The sequence below is a fragment of the Euprymna scolopes genome, chromosome 24 (assembly GCF_053919585.1).
Source record: "Euprymna scolopes isolate OS-2025 chromosome 24, ASM5391958v1, whole genome shotgun sequence".
NCBI classification, from domain to species: Eukaryota; Metazoa; Mollusca; class Cephalopoda; order Sepiida; family Sepiolidae; genus Euprymna; species Euprymna scolopes.
This window is the reverse complement of record NC_136505.1, coordinates 55518365-55539633: the sequence shown is the minus strand read 5'-3', so window position 1 is coordinate 55539633 and position 21269 is coordinate 55518365. Positions and strand designations below refer to the sequence as shown.

Genomic DNA, 21269 nt, shown 5'->3' with positions numbered 1-21269 from the left:
AAAACAATATTGTAAAAATAACATTAGTAAAAAGAACAAAGCAAAACAATATTGTAAAAATAGCATTAGTAAAAAGAACAAAACAAAACAATATTGTAAAAAAAACATTAGTAAAAAGAACAAAGCAAAACAATATTGTAAAAATAACATTAGTAAAAAGAACAAAACAAAACAATATTGTAAAAATAACATTAGTAAAAAGAACAAAACAAAACAATATTGTAAAAATAGCATTAGTAAAAAGAACAAAACAAAACAATATTGTAAAAATAACATTAGTAAAAAGAACAAAACAAAACAATATTGTAAAAATAGCATTAGTAAAAAGAACAAAACAAAACAATATTGTAAAAATAGCATTAGTAAAAAGAACAAAACAAAACAATATTGTAAAAATAACATTAGTAAAAAGAACAAAGCAAAACAATATTGTAAAAATAGCATTAGTAAAAAGAACAAAACAAAACAATATTGTAAAAATAACATTAGTTAAAAGAACAAAACAAAACAATATTGTAAAAATAACATTAGTAAAAAGAACAAAACAAAACAATATTGTAAAAATAACATTAGTAAAAAGAACAAAACAAAACAATATTGTAAAAATAGCATTAGTAAAAAGAACAAAACAAAACAATATTGTAAAAATAACATTAGTAAAAAGAACAAAACAAAACAATATTGTAAAAATAACATTAGTAAAAAGAACAAAACAAAACAATATTGTAAAAATAGCATTAGTAAAAAGAACAAAACAAAACAATATTGTAAAAATAACATTAGTAAAAAGAACAAAACAAAACAATATTGTAAAAATAACATTAGTAAAAAGAACAAAACAAAACAATATTGTAAAAATAGCATTAGTAAAAAGAACAAAACAAAACAATATTGTAAAAATAACATTAGTAAAAAGAACAAAACAAAACAATATTGTAAAAATAACATTAGTAAAAAGAACAAAACAAAACAATATTGTAAAAATAACATTAGTAAAAAGAACAAAACAAAACAATATTGTAAAAATAGCATTAGTAAAAAGAACAAAACAAAACAATATTGTAAAAATAACATTAGTAAAAAGAACAAAACAAAACAATATTGTAAAAATAACATTAGTAAAAAGAACAAAACAAAACAATATTGTAAAAATAGCATTAGTAAAAAGAACAAAACAAAACAATATTGTAAAAATAACATTAGTAAAAAGAAAAAAACAAAACAATATTGTAAAAATAGCATTAGTAAAAAGAACAAAACAAAACAATATTGTAAAAATAACATTAGTAAAAAGAACAAAACAAAACAATATTGTAAAAATAACATTAGTAAAAAGAACAAAACAAAACAATATTGTAAAAATAGCATTAGTAAAAAGAACAAAACAAAACAATATTGTAAAAATAACATTAGTAAAAAGAACAAAACAAAACAATATTGTAAAAATAACATTAGTAAAAAGAACAAAGCAAAACAATATTGTAAAAATAGCATTAGTAAAAAGAACAAAACAAAACAATATTGTAAAAATAACATTAGTAAAAAGAACAAAGCAAAACAATATTGTAAAAATAACATTAGTAAAAAGAACAAAACAAAACAATATTGTAAAAATAACATTAGTAAAAAGAACAAAACAAAACAATATTGTAAAAATAGCATTAGTAAAAAGAACAAAACAAAACAATATTGTAAAAATAACATTAGTAAAAAGAACAAAACAAAACAATATTGTAAAAATAACATTAGTAAAAAGAACAAAGCAAAACAATATTGTAAAAATAGCATTAGTAAAAAGAACAAAACAAAACAATATTGTAAAAATAACATTAGTAAAAAGAACAAAACAAAACAATATTGTAAAAATAGCATTAGTAAAAAGAACAAAACAAAACAATATTGTAAAAATAACATTAGTAAAAAGAACAAAACAAAAAAATATTGTAAAAATAACATTAGTAAAAAGAACAAAACAGTCAACAAAAGTTAATCCATCAAATTCACAAACCAGTTACTTTGTTTTAATCCCAATTTAAGCCAATTCATATAATAGCTTTGGACACCCATGCATCCTCAACTGCCACACTAATTTCGGAATTTTGCCTATGCTCTTAATGCATCTACTCCCTTTATAGTATGTAGCTTCTATCTATTTATAGAATCGATGTACTTTTTTGCTTGTGCATCTGCAGGGTGCTTTAACAAGGATTTCTGTGTCAACATCCAGATGTTATTCTTCCAGCTTACTGAAGTGTCTGCGTCAACAATATATTCTAACCTTTTTTTTTTACTTCATGTTTTTATTTCTAACCTTAATTTAAGCAATAACGGAGTGATAATGTGTAGACACAGCGGCCTAGAAAGGAAATGGCCATTGAGTTCTTAGAATGCATCCAACAAGTCTTGTAAAAGATGTTTATGACAATGAATTCATGCAGACTGAAGAAATAACAATATTTCAACTTGTTGTGAAGCTGTCAGACAATTTTGAAATGATTTAATAAATTGTGAAGCATTGGTTAATATCGCATTTTCGGAGATGTGAAATCTATAATTTACCATGTGCATTGAACCATTATGCGCAGTCAGTTGATGGTTAGAGATGGAAATGTTCAAAAGAAGGATTTTTGTCATTCAATTGAGCGAAACAAATTTTTCTTGCAAACAATTATCTTTATAATTTATATGAGGATTAAGGATTTCTTTCAGTTTCAGTTTTTATATAAAACTCAAATTCAATAACTATTTTATTTCGTAGCCGCTGTGTTTTCACATTGCTGACTGACCTTTAAACTTTAACATTGTGTCACAGTGTAAAATATAAAAAGTAATAAAAACAACTTACAGGTTCCCTGACCTCCTTCTCCATTTCTTCTTTCCTTTTTCGCTGTTCTTCCATCCCTTTCTCTGTTGAGAAATAAAAATCGGAACAACATTGGAAACAAAATATTCTTTAAATGAAAGCAGATACAAAAAATAAGAATAAAGTTTGAAAAAACATTTTTTTTAAATTGTGTTTTAATTTACCTCAAACAAGGTATATTGCCTCTGAGACATAAGGAGCTACTTTGAATAGAGGTCAAATTTAAAGGAGGCATTCTAAGTGGGGAGTTGGGAAGCAAGATGGTTGTGAAAAAATTTTCAGGTTTCTTATTTCTTTCAGTCCTCTGGCAAACTGAAGATAGTTGCTTGGATGATGTATTCGTTTATACTCCCATTCCCTAGACGATTATATGATTCCCATTTTCCAATACTGGTCCCAACTTGTGTCTGTATCATTTGTCATTCGTTTTCTCTTCAATTTTTTTTTCATATTTTTCCATCAAACATTTATTCATTTTTCATTCATTTTTTTTTAAATCTCATTGTCTTATTCAGAGTTTTCATTCATTTTTTCTCTATTACATTTTTCATTTACTTGCTTTCATTCATGTTTTTGTTTAATTTTTCATCCGTTTTTTTTTTCATTTTTGTATCAAACTTCATAGTTTCCAATGGATTTTCTTTCAAAATGCAGTCACATTTGTGTTTGTATCATTTTGGGTTAATTTGCTGTATTTACTTATTATGTAAAATGTCGTTTCCATAACCATGTCCACGTATTTTCATGCCTTCTTTCATTGGTCAGTCTTATAAATCGCCCATATAGCTATTTCTTTTTTTAATTTTGTTTCCTTTGTCTTTTTGTTTCTTGTTTTGCTGCTCTTTCTGGTACTTTTGATGGCAGTAATTCAGCCTGTCTCTATTTTTTGTTATTCTACATAATTATCACTTTATTAAGGATTGATTCTTTAATCTCCAAACGATTTTCGCTTAAAATTGATTATAACTGATGCTGTTACCATTAGGTCAGGATTTCCCAACCAGGGTTCCATGGAACCCTGGGATTACTTAAGAGCTTATCAAGGGTCCCTTGAGGAGAAAGTAATAAATATGTGCAAATGCAATTTTTTTGTTTTTCAAATCTAATTTTCTTATGCATCTACAAATGAACTGGAAAAAGGATCCAGTTATTATGTTTGAACTAGTTGACAAAAAAAAAAAAAAAAAAAATGTTGATTTTTTTTTTCAAAATTGTCAATTAATTTGAGAAAAAAATTTTTTTAAACCAAAAACGGTTATAAGAAAATATTGCTTACATTATGAAGGAGAAATAAATAAGATTGTAAAATATTTTCCCTTGGGACATTACTGTTGTTGGAAGAGTTTTGTGAAGGTAAATAGGTTGGGAAACACTGCGTTAGACTATATGTGTCCGTGTTAAAATTCCATACAGGTTATCAAGTTCAACGTAAAGATTCACAAATTCAACTATAAAGTTCTGAACATCAAAATAGTTTTCTTTAAGAAGGTCGGAAATTACATCAGCGGAAACTTAATCAATATAAAAAATAAGATGTGAATAGTAGGTATTTAGCTTTCTCACACAGCGACAAAAATGTTGGAAAGTGGACTTAAAGAGCCAGCACTGCAGAGCAGGATCGCTCTGGCCTGCACAAATGTCATTCTCTGGTAGTGGTGCCTCAGGCGAACTAACTCCTTCTCAAAGTGGGAATGCAAAGCCTGGAAGGATGGAACTCTTAGACCTGCATAGGACCAGCAACATATCACAGTCAAGGGAAAAAAAAACTTTCAAAAATGGCATAGACTCTGTTGAAATGGGGGGGGGGGAAGGTGCCGAAGGGGGGAAAAATTATCCCAGGTGAAGTGATTACAAAAATTAAAACATACAAATATTCAAGTCTGTCTCACCTAGTTGTAACAACAACCAACTATTTCCCTCACTCTCTATCTGCACCTAAAACTAAACGAAAATTCCATGAGCAGAGTTTCTTACCTAAAACTGTGGAATGCAATACTGTATGTCTGCTTCCTGGCTGATTATAACATGACAGTATTCAAATCTAATGTGAAAAGGTTCCTGTTGAGCCGCCCCCTTTGATAACGTAGCCTTGCTCAAGTCCCTCCAAGACTTCTTGTTGACTCACCATCTACCTAACACTTAACTCTTATCGAAGAGCGGCCTCTGTACCTTGATAAGTGGTAACTTTCCAAGATTAACAAAATATTCAAGTCAATCATTTATGGTTAGAGTTTTTGTTCCTACTTAATAGTAATCTTTAAGAAAAATGAGACTTTGGCAGTTTAAAAAATGTTTAATTTTATTTTTGTCTGCCCCCCCCCCCAAACAAGGCATATTGCCACTGAAACATAAAGGGCTACTGTGATAGCGGTCAGTTTTATATAGGGCAACCTGGATGGGGAACCGGAAAGCAAGATGTATGTTCACATGGCATTTGAATCTCTGCATGTTGATACAGTCAAGGAAACAGTGAACAGGAAGGGGATTCCAAAGGCAGCTGAATATAAAAAACTAAAATGCAAATAGTAGGAATTTTATTTATACTTAATTGATAGTAATTTAAAAAAAAAAAGAAAAAAAAAAGAAGATTTTGGTTAAAAAAAAAAAGGGAGCATTCGGCATTTAATTTTTTTTTTTTTTTTTTTTTTACTTTTGTTTGCTCCAAACAAGGCATATTGCTACTGAAGCGTAAGGGGCTACTAGGATAGGAGCCAGATTTATATGAGGCAAACTATACAGAGAGAGTTGGGCAAGATATTTGTTCTCATTGCATGCAAATTTTTGTATGTTTATACAGTCGAAAAACAGTGAGCAGGAAGGAATTCCAAAAGCAAGCAGCTTGAGGAAAGATGCTGTGAGAGTAGAAATTGTTCTGCACCTATGGACTTCTGTAGAATGATAAGACAAAATCTCATTCTCTCATTTAAAAAACAACTTTATTGATTCGCATTTATTAAAATGTAAATAAAAGGAAAATAAAAGAAAAGGATGTTAGTACAGGAATGCTTCCGTGTGCATGGATAAAAATAAAAAAGTTAGAAAGTCCACATATTTGTAAATGTTTTTGTTTCCTTCAATAATTACAAGAAACCCTCTCTACCACCAATAGCAATGGCCAAGAACACATTACCTGAAAGTACTTCTTTTAAACTCCTCGGCCTAACGTTTACAGGAAACATGAGCTGGAATAGATACATTGAGAGCATTGCAAAGGCTGCTGCAAAGAAAGTGGGCTCTCTCTACCGTGCTAGAAAATTACTTACGTCTGAAAATATCCTGTACCTCTATAAGGCAACCATTCGCCCATGTATAGAGTACTGTTGTCATATTTGGGCTGGTGCATCTGCTGCTTGTCTCTCACTCCTGGACAGGGTTCAAAAGAGAGTCGCTAACCTGATAGGTCCTGAACTGTCATCTAGGCTTCAGCCTCTGTCCCATCAGCGAAATGTTGCGTCCCTCTGCCTGTTCTACAAATACTTTAATGGGTAATGCTCTGACGAACTACAAGCACCTGTACCTCCTCGATGTGACTACCCCAGACAAACCCGACAAGCAACTAAGTCCCACCTCTTTACAGTAGAGATCCCTAGATGTAAGAAAGCCTTTTACTCCAATAGTTTCTTCCCCAGAACTGCAAGTCTTTGGAACTTCTTACCGGGATTCTGCTTTCCCAACTGTACTGATATGCAGAAGTTCAAGTGTAATGTGAACAAACATCTTGCTACTCATCTCCCTTCATAATGCCCCTGCAAATTATGTCCCCGATAGTAGCTCCCTACTTCAAAGTGCCACTGTACCTTGTTTGGGGTGAAAATTGAATTAAAAAAACAAATTTTTTAAAAAATGTTTTGTTAATAGGGGAGAGAGAAAAGTTCATATACAAGGAGTAGGATGAGTGTCCTGTTTGTAAAGAAAGGAAAGGTGTTAATATATGAAGAATGTTTGTCCATATACATATTTGGAATTCAGGCTGTGTCCATGTGTGTGTTAAGTTATTTGGTCCATGTGTGTCCACGGTAGCTATGATGGATTCTTGTGTCTTCTTGTCAAACCCAAAGTCAGAGTCCCAGAAGGTTTCTACTGAGTTTCAAGAGAGAAGTTTGGAGTTTATCAAAACTATGTGATATGTTGTTGTCAGTACCGTGTCCTAGCCAAGAAAGAACTTCAGGCCAAGATCAACGTGTAGTATCTATTCTTCAGAATTTCCTGTTCTCTGTCAGTGGAGGAGAAATCATTCACGACTGAGACAATTGTTAATTTTTGTTCCTTCCTCCACATTAAAAAACAACCCTGTTGTCTAACTCTGTCCTGTGCGAGGGCATTGTAAATAGGAACTCCTGTTATGTACTGAGTTCTCCTGGAAGATGTCCCATGATTGGGTAAGCCAGTCAGTGCTGAGCTTAAAAATGAAGTACAGTTTCAAAATCGTAATGGTTCTGTAATGGAGCCATGGTGTTTCTGTTGTCGCTGCTGCTGCTGTTGTTTGCTGTTATACTTCTATTGTAAAGAGATGTAACTTTGCTGCTAATCGAGTTTGGGGTAATTACGTTGAAGGGACACAAGTGTAGCAAGTTCGTCAGAGCAGATTCTGTGGAAGTCATTGTAAAACAAGCACAGAGATGTAACACTTGGAGATGCGACAGGGGTTGGAGCTCGCAGACAGTATGGTACCTATTGGTATTGTGTGTCAGTAACACGGTTAACTCGGTACTGGTATGAACCCAACTTACTTGTGTGAGGTAGATGCAGAAAGATCAAGGGGTTACCGGTGACACACATCAGACTTAGTGACCATTGACAGAGCATGCACCTGTATGCTAGAAAGTGATTCGGTGTGTTTTAGGTGCAGGCCGGTTACCGAGGGGGGGGGGGCTACCCAGCCACACACACATACACCTATATAAATAGAAACACACATGGGGATTTTAAGTAGAATTAGAGAGAGGAAACAGTTGATGGAGTCAAACTTGGTAGATGGATAAACCAAATAAAGAGATCCTTGCCAGAAAAATGGCGTCGTGTTTTCGTCTTATGTGCTCTTTACAGCTCATCAACCAGTGATGGAAGAAACCGCATCCCAGAAGAGACAAGATAACAAAAAAGGTATGGTGAACTCTTATTGCGTATATATGCACACACATACACACACACACGCACAGTTAAGAACTGCTAAGGTAGATACACAACTTAAGTGTTCTTAAAGGAGCCCAACCGTATGTATACACACTCTACTGTATATATGTATATAAACTGTCTATAAGACTTGTATATATAATGAATGGGAAAGGATGCACGTGGACGAGCTTTAAAGAGACGATCACAAAAAGGCCACTAGAACATCCACACAGACATTAGAGCAAGACGTATGTAGAATATTCCATGCACAGACAAATGGTAGCTTTATAGAGATATAGGATAGAGGCAAGTGCGTGAAGTTAGTCGTTCTATTAAAGAAAAAGACTGAAATTGTTAATATCATTGTCCGGTGATTTTTTTTTTATGTGACATTTTTCTTGACTTTTTTTAATCTGAATTCTAATTGATAAATCTTGTTTATGTATATTTACCACTTACTCAGTTCTTCCATGTACACCCTGGCTGCACGAGCACGCATCACTTCGGAAGGAGACGGTGATCTTTTCTAAATAAAAAATAACAAAATGTTTACATAATGTTAGTCTTAAAATAAATCTTGATATCATAGAAATCACAAGAATGCAAACCGTATTATGAGGTAAGCTGATATACCTATTTGTGGAATAATGGACTTACCCAAATATATATATAATATAGCTACATTTAACTCATTATTCAGTAGCGATTCATGGCAGTTGTGGCTCCAGAATCATGACGTATACTTCAGTAACATATTTTTGCTAATACACTTTTTATTAACTATATCATAGTGTTTGTCTTGATTATTGCCGGCCTACAAAGCTACAACTCTCCAAACGAAATTTTTATATCTTATATTTAAACTGGCATTAAACTGGTGGAGACATTAACTAAAGACCTTAATAATTATGTGTACTCCTTTTTTTTTTTTTTTTTTTTTACAAGGGTGTCACCACTTATCAAGGCCCAGAGGCCACTCGAGGATAAGGGTTAATAGGTATACATTAGTCATTGTGATTTTAGCATAGTAAACAGTGGGAATTTTGAAACTTGGATTACTTAGGGGGACGATTCAATTAGAACTTGTTCACATTGGACTTTTTCTTTTTTTTTTTTCATAGGTATCAACTCATTATCAAGGCCAAGAGGCCACTCAAGGATAAGGGTTAAAGAGTGTACAGTAGAAATTGGACAATATAATAATCATTAGTAATGAAAATTTGTTAAATTTGATAACTTATATGGAACGGCTCATCAAGAACTTATTTACGTTAGACTTGAAGACAACCATATTGTAGTCAGCTGGAAAGCAGGAAAATGGAAGACAATTCCACAGGCGTGCAGTTCTTATAAAAAAGCTTTGTTCATGGAATCTACGTTTAGGTTTAGGCACAGATAAAGAGTGGGGGGAATTATTGATAGTGTTTACAGCTAGACGAGTGTTTCTTGTGAAAGTTTGGAGAGGGGGGACCATAGATTGAAGCTCAGTCGAACACTTTCCATGAAAATAACGATACATCAGAGACAAACTCGCAACATCTCTTCTGTGAGATAAAGGTTGCAAGGAAGAGAAAAGGACATCTCCTACGAGGCTACGAAGTCTATTTTGAACTCTATCAAGGCAGGCCAAGTCCTTTCTAGCAGCTCCTGCCCAGATGTGGCAACAGTATTCCATCCTTGGACGTACCTGGCTCTTATATAGATAGAGAATAGCATCAGCAGTGAGATATCTACCGGATCGATAGAAAGATCCCACCATTTTTCCAGCCGCCTTGGCAACAGATTTGATGTACGTGTTCCATTTAAGATCAGGAGTAATGGTCAAGCCAAGAAGTTTGTCAAAACTTGAGGCCTCCTGAAGACGAGAGCCATTCATTTCAATTGATGTCAGAATAAATTTTGTTGTAAGTCTACACAATTTAATCCTACTAGACCTGAACTACTGAACCTAATTTGCCCCTGTACCTGGTTTCCTGAGCAAAATTGTGAAAAAAATTTAAACGCATTAGTAATTTTTCGCCTTTCATCTACTTCTAGTATTCAGCCTTCATGTGCCAGTTTGCCCAACAGGTGGAGCCCTCCTTGATGCACAGGTACTTTATGCAGTGGGTGCACCAGAACCTTGTCTTCACATTCTTTAAGTTTGTAGGTGGTTCACAGCATATTTGGCCAAAGTCACTGAGTTGTAGAAGTGGTCCATGACCAGAATGTGAGCTGCCCTCCATCTCAGCTGATGCCGAGAAAGACAACAGTGTTCCTGACCGCACCCAATTTTTGAACTGGCATTGGTGCTGCCCCAGTGTAGACTTCTGCATCGAGAATATATTCAGTCTCCACTTCACAAAGAAGAAATGATTTTATCTCCCATTTTGTGGGCTTGTCTTTTATGTACTGTTTTATCACTAGACGATTTTTGTGGGAATCATTCCCTCATCCAGACTCAGGTGTTGTCTGGACTGGTAGTAGTGTCGAAACTTGGGGAGTAGATACTCCAGAACAGGCTTGACATTTTGTCTCTCTTCTCAATGCCAGCACCCTCCTCAACAACCACATGCAGAAAAGTCCAGATGGCCAAGAATCTGTCTCGTGTCATGACATTGCGGAACGCCGGAGTATATCCAATGAAGTCACTTCCATCACTTGACCAGTAATCCCGATAGCTGGGTTTCACACAGATATATTCCATGTAGATCCTCAGCCCAACAAAGGCTTTCATTTCCTCAACAGAAACATCCTTGCAATTCTTGCAGCAGTAGTAGTGTGGTCTTTCTGCACACATTTGAGCGGCACATAAATTAGTCTTCTCTGTCAAATTCTGCCAGACGTCATCCTCGGTAAACAATGAAAGAAAATCGATGCACTTGCTTTCTTCTGTGATATGACCTTGAATGTTCACTGACCCTTTCTGATCCTCATCGAAATCCAGATCTGGAACTACAAAATTGCGACTCCATCCCTCCCCAACCACACCGGAATCTCCCTATCACCTAGTTGAGTGACACACCTCTACTTTGAACACTCGATTTTGATGTAGGCCAACTATCATCATCAGAATTACCATCACTTTCTCCTTCATCGATATATTAATCATCACTAGCGTTACTTGATTCAGAAACATACTCCTGATCAAATTCGCCTTCATCTGAATCAGAATTTGTCACTTTATCCAACACTTGTTGCACCGGGAAACTCATTGGTCTCGCTCTTTTACCTGTCAAAGTGCTTGGTTCGTCACTAGCTCGATTCATGGCTAGTTAGTTTACAAAACAACTCACAACTCCGTCAAAACAAAAGAAGCCATTTGCAAAACGTTAGGCTTGTGCTAAATTGAGGCTAAGCAGCGATTGGGTAGCTATTTTTAGCCCACTGACAACACAAAAACATGTGGTCAGAAAAATACCGGTTTTGCGGAAATTACCGGTATATCAGTAACTCGGTCTGGTAGGGTTAACTCATTTTATATATATATATATATATATATATATATATATATATATATATATATATATATATATATATATATAACTACTTAATTTACTCACATAAAATTAATATACGAAAGTATAGATTTATGCGTAAACTTTAAGTATTTACTTCAAAAGTGCTCAATATGTAGGTAGAGCTAGTTAGTAATTTATAAAATATATATGGCGATTAAGTTACACTGAATATTCGGCGTTTCATCCGGATTTAAAGCGCATAAGCCTGAGGAGTCCTAGAGTGGATGAAATGCCGAATATTCAGTGTAGCTTAATCGGCATACATATTTTATAAATTATTATATATATATATATATATATATATAAAATAAAAATTCCAATTAAATTTACCAAAATGATCCAAGATGGTAAAACTAAAGTATATTATAAATATTAAAGAATTAATATTTATAAAGTAATCTCAACCAGATGTAAAAGCTCCATAAAACCAAATAGAAGATAGAGCTTGTAATAAGAGCAAATAGTTAAAAAAAAAAATGTTAAAAAACACTTGGAAAAAGAGTTAAAAACATATATTATTAACTATTTGCTCTTATATATATATATATATATATATATATATATATACTAGCAAAAGTACCCGTCGTTGACTGGGTTCAAAAACAGCCTACAGAAAATGGACTCTGATTTATTAAAGTATGATAGGTTATGAAAAGGAAGAGTTGTAAAGAGATAGCTTCGAATTCGGGGGTATCAAAACCAAAGCACAATATGATGAAAGTAAAAATAAAATAGATAAACCCCATAATTTATTATACTATACCTGTTCACACTGAAACACTTATCACAATATTCTGTGGATCTATATTAAAAAACCTTGTTAAACTTCGTGACATATTTCCATTCTATGGAGGTCAGGCGCGAACGAACACCCCATAATTTTATTATACCCTATTTCTTCAAACTGAAACATAATTATCAAAGTATACTTACGCAGATAGATATAAAAAGTCTTTATTAAAGTGTGTGCCTATTTCCATTCCATGGAGGCAAGGTGTGAACGCAGACCCCACAATTTTATTATACCATCCCTATTTAAGTTAAAAAATACTTATCAAAGTATTCTTATGTGCATCTATATCAAAAACACTTGTAAACGTTTTTTTTTTAATTTTTAAATTTTTTATTTCTATACTTTGCAGACCAGGCACGAACGCAGACCCCACAATTTTAATGAATCACCGTTCTGCCAGATCAAACATACCCATTCCTGTGTCTCGATACATCTTCTATCATTATATGTAATCAGTTTTTTAAAATAGTCAACCATATAGGAGCCTATTCGTGACCACACACACACACACACACACACACACACACACATTCAGCTTTATATTATAGATATATATATATGCAAAGTGTTGTAGTTTATTTGATGCATTTTAATTATAGAACATGTATGTTACAGGTTGGCTGCCACAATGCCTTACTTAGATATTAGACATCGCTGTAAATTGTATGTTTTTTTTTAATCGTTTTTTTCACCCCAAAGAAGGTTCAGTATCACTTTGACGTACAGGACTACTCTTTGGGACTATATTTACAGGGATAGTATGTAAGTAGTTGAACAGCAAGATATCTGTTCACATTATACTTGAACTTCTGCGTGTCAGTACAGGCAGATAAGCAGGAATCCGGGAAGGAATTCCAAAGTCTAGCAGTTTGAGAGAAGAAACTATTTAAGTAGAAGGGTTTCTGGCATCTAGGGATCTCTACAGTGTAGGGGTGGGATTTTGCTGCTTTTCAAGTTAATTAGAGGTATTTACGCTGAGGGGTTACAAGTGCTTTGAGTTCGTCGGAGCACCTTCCATTAAAATACTTGTAAAACAGGCACAGAGATGCAGCATATAGGTGATGAAATAGAGATTGGAGTGGCTAGGGCGGGACCTATTAGGTTAGCGATTCTTTTTCAAACCCTGCCTAATTTTTTTCTCTTATATCTTTTCAATGACTAATATGTTAAGATAAATCTCTTCGTCAGAGGAAAATTAAAACTTGTCATTGAAGTTTGTTGTTATTATTAGATATGTCATTTAAAATCAATGATTTTTTTTTTTCATTTGTTGTAATAGTTTTCAGAATATCGTTATAAGTGTGAAATATATTAAAACAAGTGAAGCATGCGTAGTCCCCCGTGAGTGCACAGTGAATGAGGCATAAAAAAAATGATTAAGTTCAGCATTTGTTCCACCCCACCAATTTAGCCCAAAAAAGTCCCCAGGGGACGTCAAATGCTGGTGAAAATAAACACACGGTGCAGTTTTAGGCATTACCATATGTAAATTTGAGTTCTGCACCATGCAAAAAGAAATGATTGAGTTCATCATTTTCCCTCCCTCCCCTCCCATTTAGCTCCAAAAGTTCCCAAGGCCTTAACATATTTAAATTTCAGTTCAGCACCATGCAAAACTGCTAAATAGACATGCACAGAAAATTTGGAACAAATATGATAAAATAGTCCTAAAAATGGAGTGTTTTTATTAGCTCTAAAAGAGACCTTGGGGCACACCTAAGAGTTATCGCGAAGTATAGACAAACAAAATTATATAGAAATCAGTTAGTTATAACTTTTCAGAAAGTTTTATAAAAATCCAAGGCATTAATTTTTTTTAATAAGTACAAAAGTGTCAGTTTTAGCCATTTTAACCCGAAATGCACCCCCTAGGGGGAGGGGCGACCAGAGTTTTCCTGGAAAATCCGTTCTGTTACTTTTTTACTCATATCATGTTTAATGTTTTTATAAAATTTCAAAAACTCCACGGTGCAGTTATTGAGAAAAGTGTGGACAGACGAACGGACGAACGGACAAGGATGAATTTACAGGTCGACCCTCCTTTTGTCAGGAGACCAAAAATCTTTTTTTAAATGTTGTCAAAAATAAAATGTTAAAACTTTTAGTTGTTAAATGGTTAAATGGTTGCATCTTTAGAATATTCATTCTTGTGATGATCAAATGCACTCACCATTCTTGGAGAAACGATTTCAATATTTTTCGAATTTGGTTCTGATGTGACATATTTCCGTTTGTGTCCATTGCCAGAACTGTCAAGAATTCTTTCTTCTGAAATTACAAACACAATGTCTAGATTAGATAATTATTAACAGAGAAATCATTTTTATGCAATTTGGTAATGAAATTTTTAATTGAATCACAATTTGTTTTTCCTTTTTTTTTTTTTTTTCATCCCAAACATCCCTATACGGACGACTGGAGACCGTTTGTGAATTTCATACTCCCATGAAACGCCCTCCTTTGGAAGAAGCCAATTAAACCCGTTTAGGGTTAGTGCCATTTTGGATTGGATTGGATCCCAAATAATGCATATTGTCACTTGGACATAGGGGCTATTATTTGGGATCGTGTCTGTGGAGGGAGTTGAGCAGTGAAATATCTGTTTGCATTACATTGAAACTTCTGCGGTTTAGTATAATAAGAGAAGCAGGAAACAGGGAAGGAATTCCAAAGTCCAACCGTTTGAAGGAAGAAACTATTAGAATAGAAGGCTTTCTGGCATCTAGGGACCTTAACAGTAAAGTAGTAGGATTTTGCTGCTTGTTGGGAATATGTACGTCGAGAACACAAGTGCTTTGAGTTCATCAGGGCAAATTCCATTGAAATATTTGTAAAACAGGCATAGGAATGCAACATTTTGGCGATGGAACAGAAGTTGGAGTTTGGCCAATAGTGTAGGACCTAGTAGATTTGAGATTCTTTTTGGACTCTCTCTAAAAGTGGAGATACAAAAGCCTAGATATGGCAACAATACTCAATGCATGAACGAATTGTGGTCTTGTAAAGGTATAGATACTCTCTAGAGTGAGTAATTTTTTAGCACGGTAGAAGGAACTCACCTTCTTTGCAGTAGCCTTAGCAATGTCTTGAATGTATTTGGTTCAATTCATAATCTCTATACAATTATTGGATATAAATAGATACAGATTAGAGTCAGTCGAATTTTCAAAGTCAGACCCACATAACAATTTGTCTGACATATCTCTATTTGATTCGAACTAGCCTATAATTACCTCAGTTTCCCCAGCTATTTTATTGGCATGAATATAATTCATTTCAATTCGTTTTATCTGAGAGGAGTAATGTTAAATTGGGTACATTTTACGTTACTTTCAGAGACGTACAAGTGCGCTTAAGTTCTTAAAAAAACAACAAAAGTCTGACAAACCAATGACACCATCGCAAAACTTGCTTTTCCACTAGAGGTCACCAGAAAGCTAATGATGAGATAGGCAGACATTTTGCATAAATATCTCTATAAAATCGGTCTTCATCTACACAAGCCTGTGATCGTGTCAGATGAAGACAAAAACACGGAATTATAATACATAAGAAAAAAGAAGTGTAGTAGTAGTACTAGTAGTAGTAAGTGATTTATAATTCTGACTAGCCTATGGCACACACAATATGTTAAGGTTACTTCATACCATAGTCGATGCAATTCTTAACAATAGCTTTTGAACCTATGTGTTTATTACACATGCATACACAGAGAGAAAATGTTCAGCTATTATATAGATATATAATAAGTACTCGATTTAATCATTTTAGTCCGAAAAAACAGCAGATAAAAAAGAAGAAAAATGAATTACCTTGTTGCATTTGTATGTTTTGAGTATTTTCCTGATCTGGATTTTGTTCTTTCATCTGACATTAAGGGGGAAAAAAAATTATTTCAGTTGTTTTAAACGATGGTCGATTTGTTGGAAATGTATTTATTATGAACACCGTCTGTATATGTGAAAATTTTAGAAAACCAATTAAAAATGAAACGGTCTCTACCTACAATTAACCATTCCGTCAGGTCTGATACTCTAGAAGACACATTTTTTTTAAACATGGAACGCAGAAGTAGATCTGATATAAATGTATGGAAGCTATCCCAGTCAGCCTTAGAGTATCGGTATACAGTACAATGGAGAGGTACGTCATTTTGTTTTTATCTTAACAGAGACAATCAAGTGGTCAAAAGATCCTAGTGATGACAGAATGGAAGATGAACATAGCTTAGGGCAAGTTGTGAGAAGAAAGTCTAGGAGACTTGCATACTGACCATCAGTGTTGGGCACACAGGTGGGTTCTTGAACAATCTGAGTTAGGTCATAAGCAATAGAGAAATCGTGACAGAACTTTCCCTTATCATCTGTCTTATTTGAGTTGGCTGTGAGTATTGAAGTCTCCACAGACGTGAATGTGCGCAGACAGGATGTGGGCAGACAGGATGTGGTCAATTTTCTCAGATATGCTCTTAAAGATAGTAATTCCGGTGTTGTGGGGGTGATAGAGGGCAAATGTAAACGGTATGGTGTGAGCAAGTGCAACCCAGAAGCATATGTAGGGTAAATTAAGGTCTTCTCTGGAGATGTCCCTACCACATGGAAAGCCATCTTTAATGTAGACACATATTCCATGTCCATGGCGATCTTGGGAGTCAGATTTGTAAGTTAAGTTAGATTATCCTTTAATTACAAAATCGTCTAGGGAAATAGCCGGTCCAACGCCAGTTTCGTTTCTTCTCTCTCTTCCTCCCATGCATTAAGTGAATCAGTATGTATTATGTATATTTCTTTTGTTTTTATTTTCTTTCTTTTTTATTCCACTCAGCCTGAACTGCAGACTAGCAATTCAAGGCAGTTAATTTAAATTCTCTCAGGCGGCAAACTGTAAATTACTTTCAAGACAAGGTGGCATGAGTGTTATTCGTCGACTCACTTTCATTAATTGAGTTTTTATGTCGATTAATGGAAATTATTCTTTGATTTCTGAATCAATTACCCTTCTTTTCATAGTTTATGACTACAACTTTTTGTAACTTTCTTTTCTCTTGTAACTTTTCCTTTTCCAGTTTTCTCTTGGGTTCTCTTGGCAAACCTGGGCTAATAGTTCTTCTCAACCAAGGAACCGACGGTCTGTTCAACCTGTCAAAATCTCACAGCCAGTTTAATAGCAGAGTTTGGTTGGGTCTGGAGGAGGAGGCTCACTCTCCACTCGATATCCAACCAAACTGGTTACATAGTTTCCCCAATCTGAGGAATTGTTGATATTAATTAGGTCTCAACGATTTCTCTCGATTTCCGACACTGACCAGTGGACCAAGTTTATCTGAAGTTCAGCTCTCTAGCTAGCCGAGATGATACGTTACCAAAACAATCTAATTTTTAATAAACAACACGACCATTCTCACTTGTTTGAACTTTTTAGCTGAAGTCAAAAAATAATTATTCTTATCACTTTGTCTATCATAAAGATATTTATCCCCCTTTATAAATATAGTGGTTTGACTATGCGATCATGCAACAACCAAAAACTAGGTTAACGGTAAGTATTATGTAATTAGATTCTACCCAAAAAACAGCAATTCTTCCCATTTTGTCAGAAACATCGCTCATGAAATGTGGGGACTAAAGAATAAAATAAAGGGGTGCAAGAGTTACAAGGCTGACGAAAATAAATCCATGGTCAATTTTCTACTGTTGAAGTTAGAGAATCTATGACGTGGTTCATGGTCTTGGTAGGACCATTGAATGACGATTGCATCTTCGTGTATTGCCAAGAACCACACCGATATTTAATATAAATTGAACATAAATGTCATGTCTTAGTATCCTTCACTACATGTGTTACTTATTTCTTTGTTGGTTTTTGTTGTTATTTGTGGGCTTTTTTTATGTTGCTTTGTTTTAAGAAGGTTGTACTTGTATTTTCAAACGTCGTGGGGTCACCAGTTAGCAAGTCCTAACTAAAACATAAACAGAGTTTTGTAAATGAAAAATTAAGAAAATAATTTTATAATAAAACATTTTTATAATACAACTAGCAGGGGGGGGGTCAATTGAATTGACCAGATGACAACAAACGAGAAACCCTATTGAAAGCAATAATAAATCCTTACTTGTTTTCTAAGTAATTCTTCAATTTATTATTGTTGATCTACATAGCATCATTTTCATCCATTTATTTTTTCCGATTTGTGTTTTACTACTCATAAACCATTACAAACAGCATATGAAACACATAAAACATTTCTTTTTTTATATAAATATAATAGGTCCTGGATATGACCTTAAACTATATCCAATGGTAAGGCCCCAGCTTACGGGCTTTGGGAGAGTGTGGAACCACCCTTTAATTGCCACTGCTCCCAGGTCCACTCTGACTCGGAGTGATAGTACCTGCTAGGGTCCCAACTATGGGTTGAACAGTAACCGACTTGAAAACAACAAATATATTCTATTAAAAAAATTTTCTTCAAAATCTTTGGATTCGGCATTAAATAACCCGAAAAGGTTGATATGCCGTAAAACAAAAACAACCAACCAACCAAAACAACCATAAATATAATAGATATATTCTCAACTTTATCATATACTTACTGAAGCCAGCTGAATTTCCGTATCATGACGATCGTTTGACCCATTTAATTCAAGCTTATCTTTTTCCAAGTGTAAATTCTCTTCTTGTGCCCCTAAAAATAAACAATTCATACATAAACTAGGCTGATGAACATTTTTATTTCATAAGTAATTCGCAATCATATTTTAAGTATCGCTCATATTGAGGATTGAACCCTCAACCCCCCAGAAGAGTGTAACTTACGACTGAATTTGCCAAGTACTTTGTCTACTAAACCATGGATCCTTGTAAACACAATAACACTCAAGATGAGTCTGAAGAATCCAAATAATACGAATAATCAATCTTCATTTAAAAAAATTAGAAGCAAATTGCATTGTGTAAACTAAACAACAATTTTAGAACTAGTGATTTGAACATCTCTGATACATCAATACTTAATTCCCGCATGCTTAATAATGTAGTGGAATCCAGTTCTCTTTGAGTGGACATATTTTTGAATAAATATTTTATTTCAATTTTCATTTTAGAATATATATCTTCACTTTCTTTTTTTTTAACAACATTTCTTTTGGTTCCTTGCTTTCTGAAAAAGAGATTATTTATCGAAATATCATAGACTTCTGATTGAGATTGTCAGACTGACTTCTTCATCTTGGTTGTTATCGTCACAACGTTTTGGCCGTTTTGCCCTCCGGCCTTCATCAGGTGTTTTGTATCGAACTGGGGAACCGTTTGTTAGGAGTCTCGAACCCAACCCTTTATTATTATTACGGGGGTACCGTGTTCAGACTCCAGCTAGGCTCTGGGACAGAGTTGCTGATTCTCTGTTTTGAAGATTACTTTTCACTGCCTTCGTTCAGGATTGAACTCAGCACCTTTGGGTAACTGTAAACTTTAATACAACGTCTAGGACCACTCGGCCATATGTCACGTAATAATAATAAAGGGTTTGGTTCGAGACTCCTAACAAACGGTTCCCCAGTTCGATACAAAACACCTGATGAAGGCCGGAGGGCAAAACGGCCGAAACGTTGTGACGATAACAACCAAGATGAGGAAGTCAGTCCGACAATCTCAATCAATGAAAATACCTCATCTCAAAAATACAGACAATTACTATCATAGACTTCTACTATCCCGGTTATCTCAAACAATAAGTATATTTTACTACTTTGTAGCTATGATTGATCTGGAAAATAGATAAATATATAAAGATATGAAAAAAAAACAAGCTCTACAAGACCCTCTTTCGTTTGTCCATTTTTGTCATTTTAACATCCGTTTCCCTGCATTGCTATAGCTTTCTTATACTCTTCCACATTTATTTACCAACAATGCTTCAAGCAATCTACCTTTCTCCTCTTATATTTTTGTGTGTATATATTTCTTCTATAGAAAATATTTTAGAATTTAACCGGAAGTCAGTAAGGCTTACCTTCATTGATGTAGGAGTTTTTAGGATCCAGGGGCCATCTAAGACTTTGAGTTGGAACTATCTGAGAAGGTGTAGATAATTCCTGGGTTCGAGTCATATAGTTTGTCTGTGAAAAAAAGAAAAGAAATACAAAAAGTAATTACATTTACATTTTTATGTGTTGGTACAGGAAGCAGAGAGTAGGAAGGGAAGCTTCTCTTCACTTGATGTCCAAATAGGTGAATAAAAACACAAACACAAAACTTTACCACGTCCCACTTCAGACTTCCTGTTTATGATGTCACATCATAACATGTCGTTCTAGTTTTAATCTTTAGTCTTAACTGAAATTTTCTACTCCTCTGTTCATTTTAACCTAATGTGAAAAATGCCACTTTTAGCATTATTTTTACATAATTGCATCCATCTGCTACACTGGCAAAGAAAGTGTTTACTCACTTGAATTTCTGGACGATTCCACTTTTGTTTCCGGTAATCTGTCTGCAAGGAAAATGTAGATTGTTATGGTTTAATGTGTATTTATTGTATTAGGTGAGGCATGCACAATTTATACATGTTGTAAGATATTGATTACTATTTATTGCTGTTGTCATTATAAATTAGTACAAACCTGTTTTTTGTACAGCATGCAGTGTTCGTGTCAAGCAAGGACTACAAAGAAAAAATGTCTGCTGCTGTGTTTACTTAAAGGCTGGCGATCTCATGAGGCAACGAGTCTTGAGGATATCTAATATGTATATGAAAGGCAGACGGTTTCAATAAAAAGTCTGTTGATTAGAGAAGGGATATTTTTTGGCAGAAGTGAGTTTTTTTCAGCCGTATATTGAATTTTGATACCGAGAATTATGAGAAGGAGAAGAATAGTTTACATAAATTGTTAGGAGACTGCAAAATATTTTACATGTCTTATATGCCTTACAAGGCCACCATTCGCCCATGCATGGAGTACTGTTGCCACATTTGGGCTGGTGCATCTGCTGCTTGTCT

The 21269-nt window shown here is 34.1% G+C and overlaps 1 protein-coding gene across 11 annotated transcripts in view; it reads right to left on the bottom strand.

The window, feature by feature from the left end:
- Positions 1–21269, bottom strand: part of LOC145246711 (uncharacterized) — a 186390-nt gene that overhangs the window by 19768 nt on the left and 145353 nt on the right. For all 11 annotated transcript variants that reach the window (XM_080108445.1, XM_080108446.1, XM_080108453.1 and 8 more), the window contains 7 exons: positions 20721–20762; positions 20283–20388; positions 18865–18956; positions 16084–16138; positions 14442–14539; positions 8438–8504; positions 2846–2907 (listed from right to left, as the gene is read on the bottom strand). In XM_080108445.1, coding sequence (XP_079964571.1) covers positions 2846–2907; positions 8438–8504; positions 14442–14539; positions 16084–16138; positions 18865–18956; positions 20283–20388; positions 20721–20762 — 522 coding nt within the window. The remainder of the gene's footprint in view (positions 1–2845; positions 2908–8437; positions 8505–14441; positions 14540–16083; positions 16139–18864; positions 18957–20282; positions 20389–20720; positions 20763–21269) is intronic.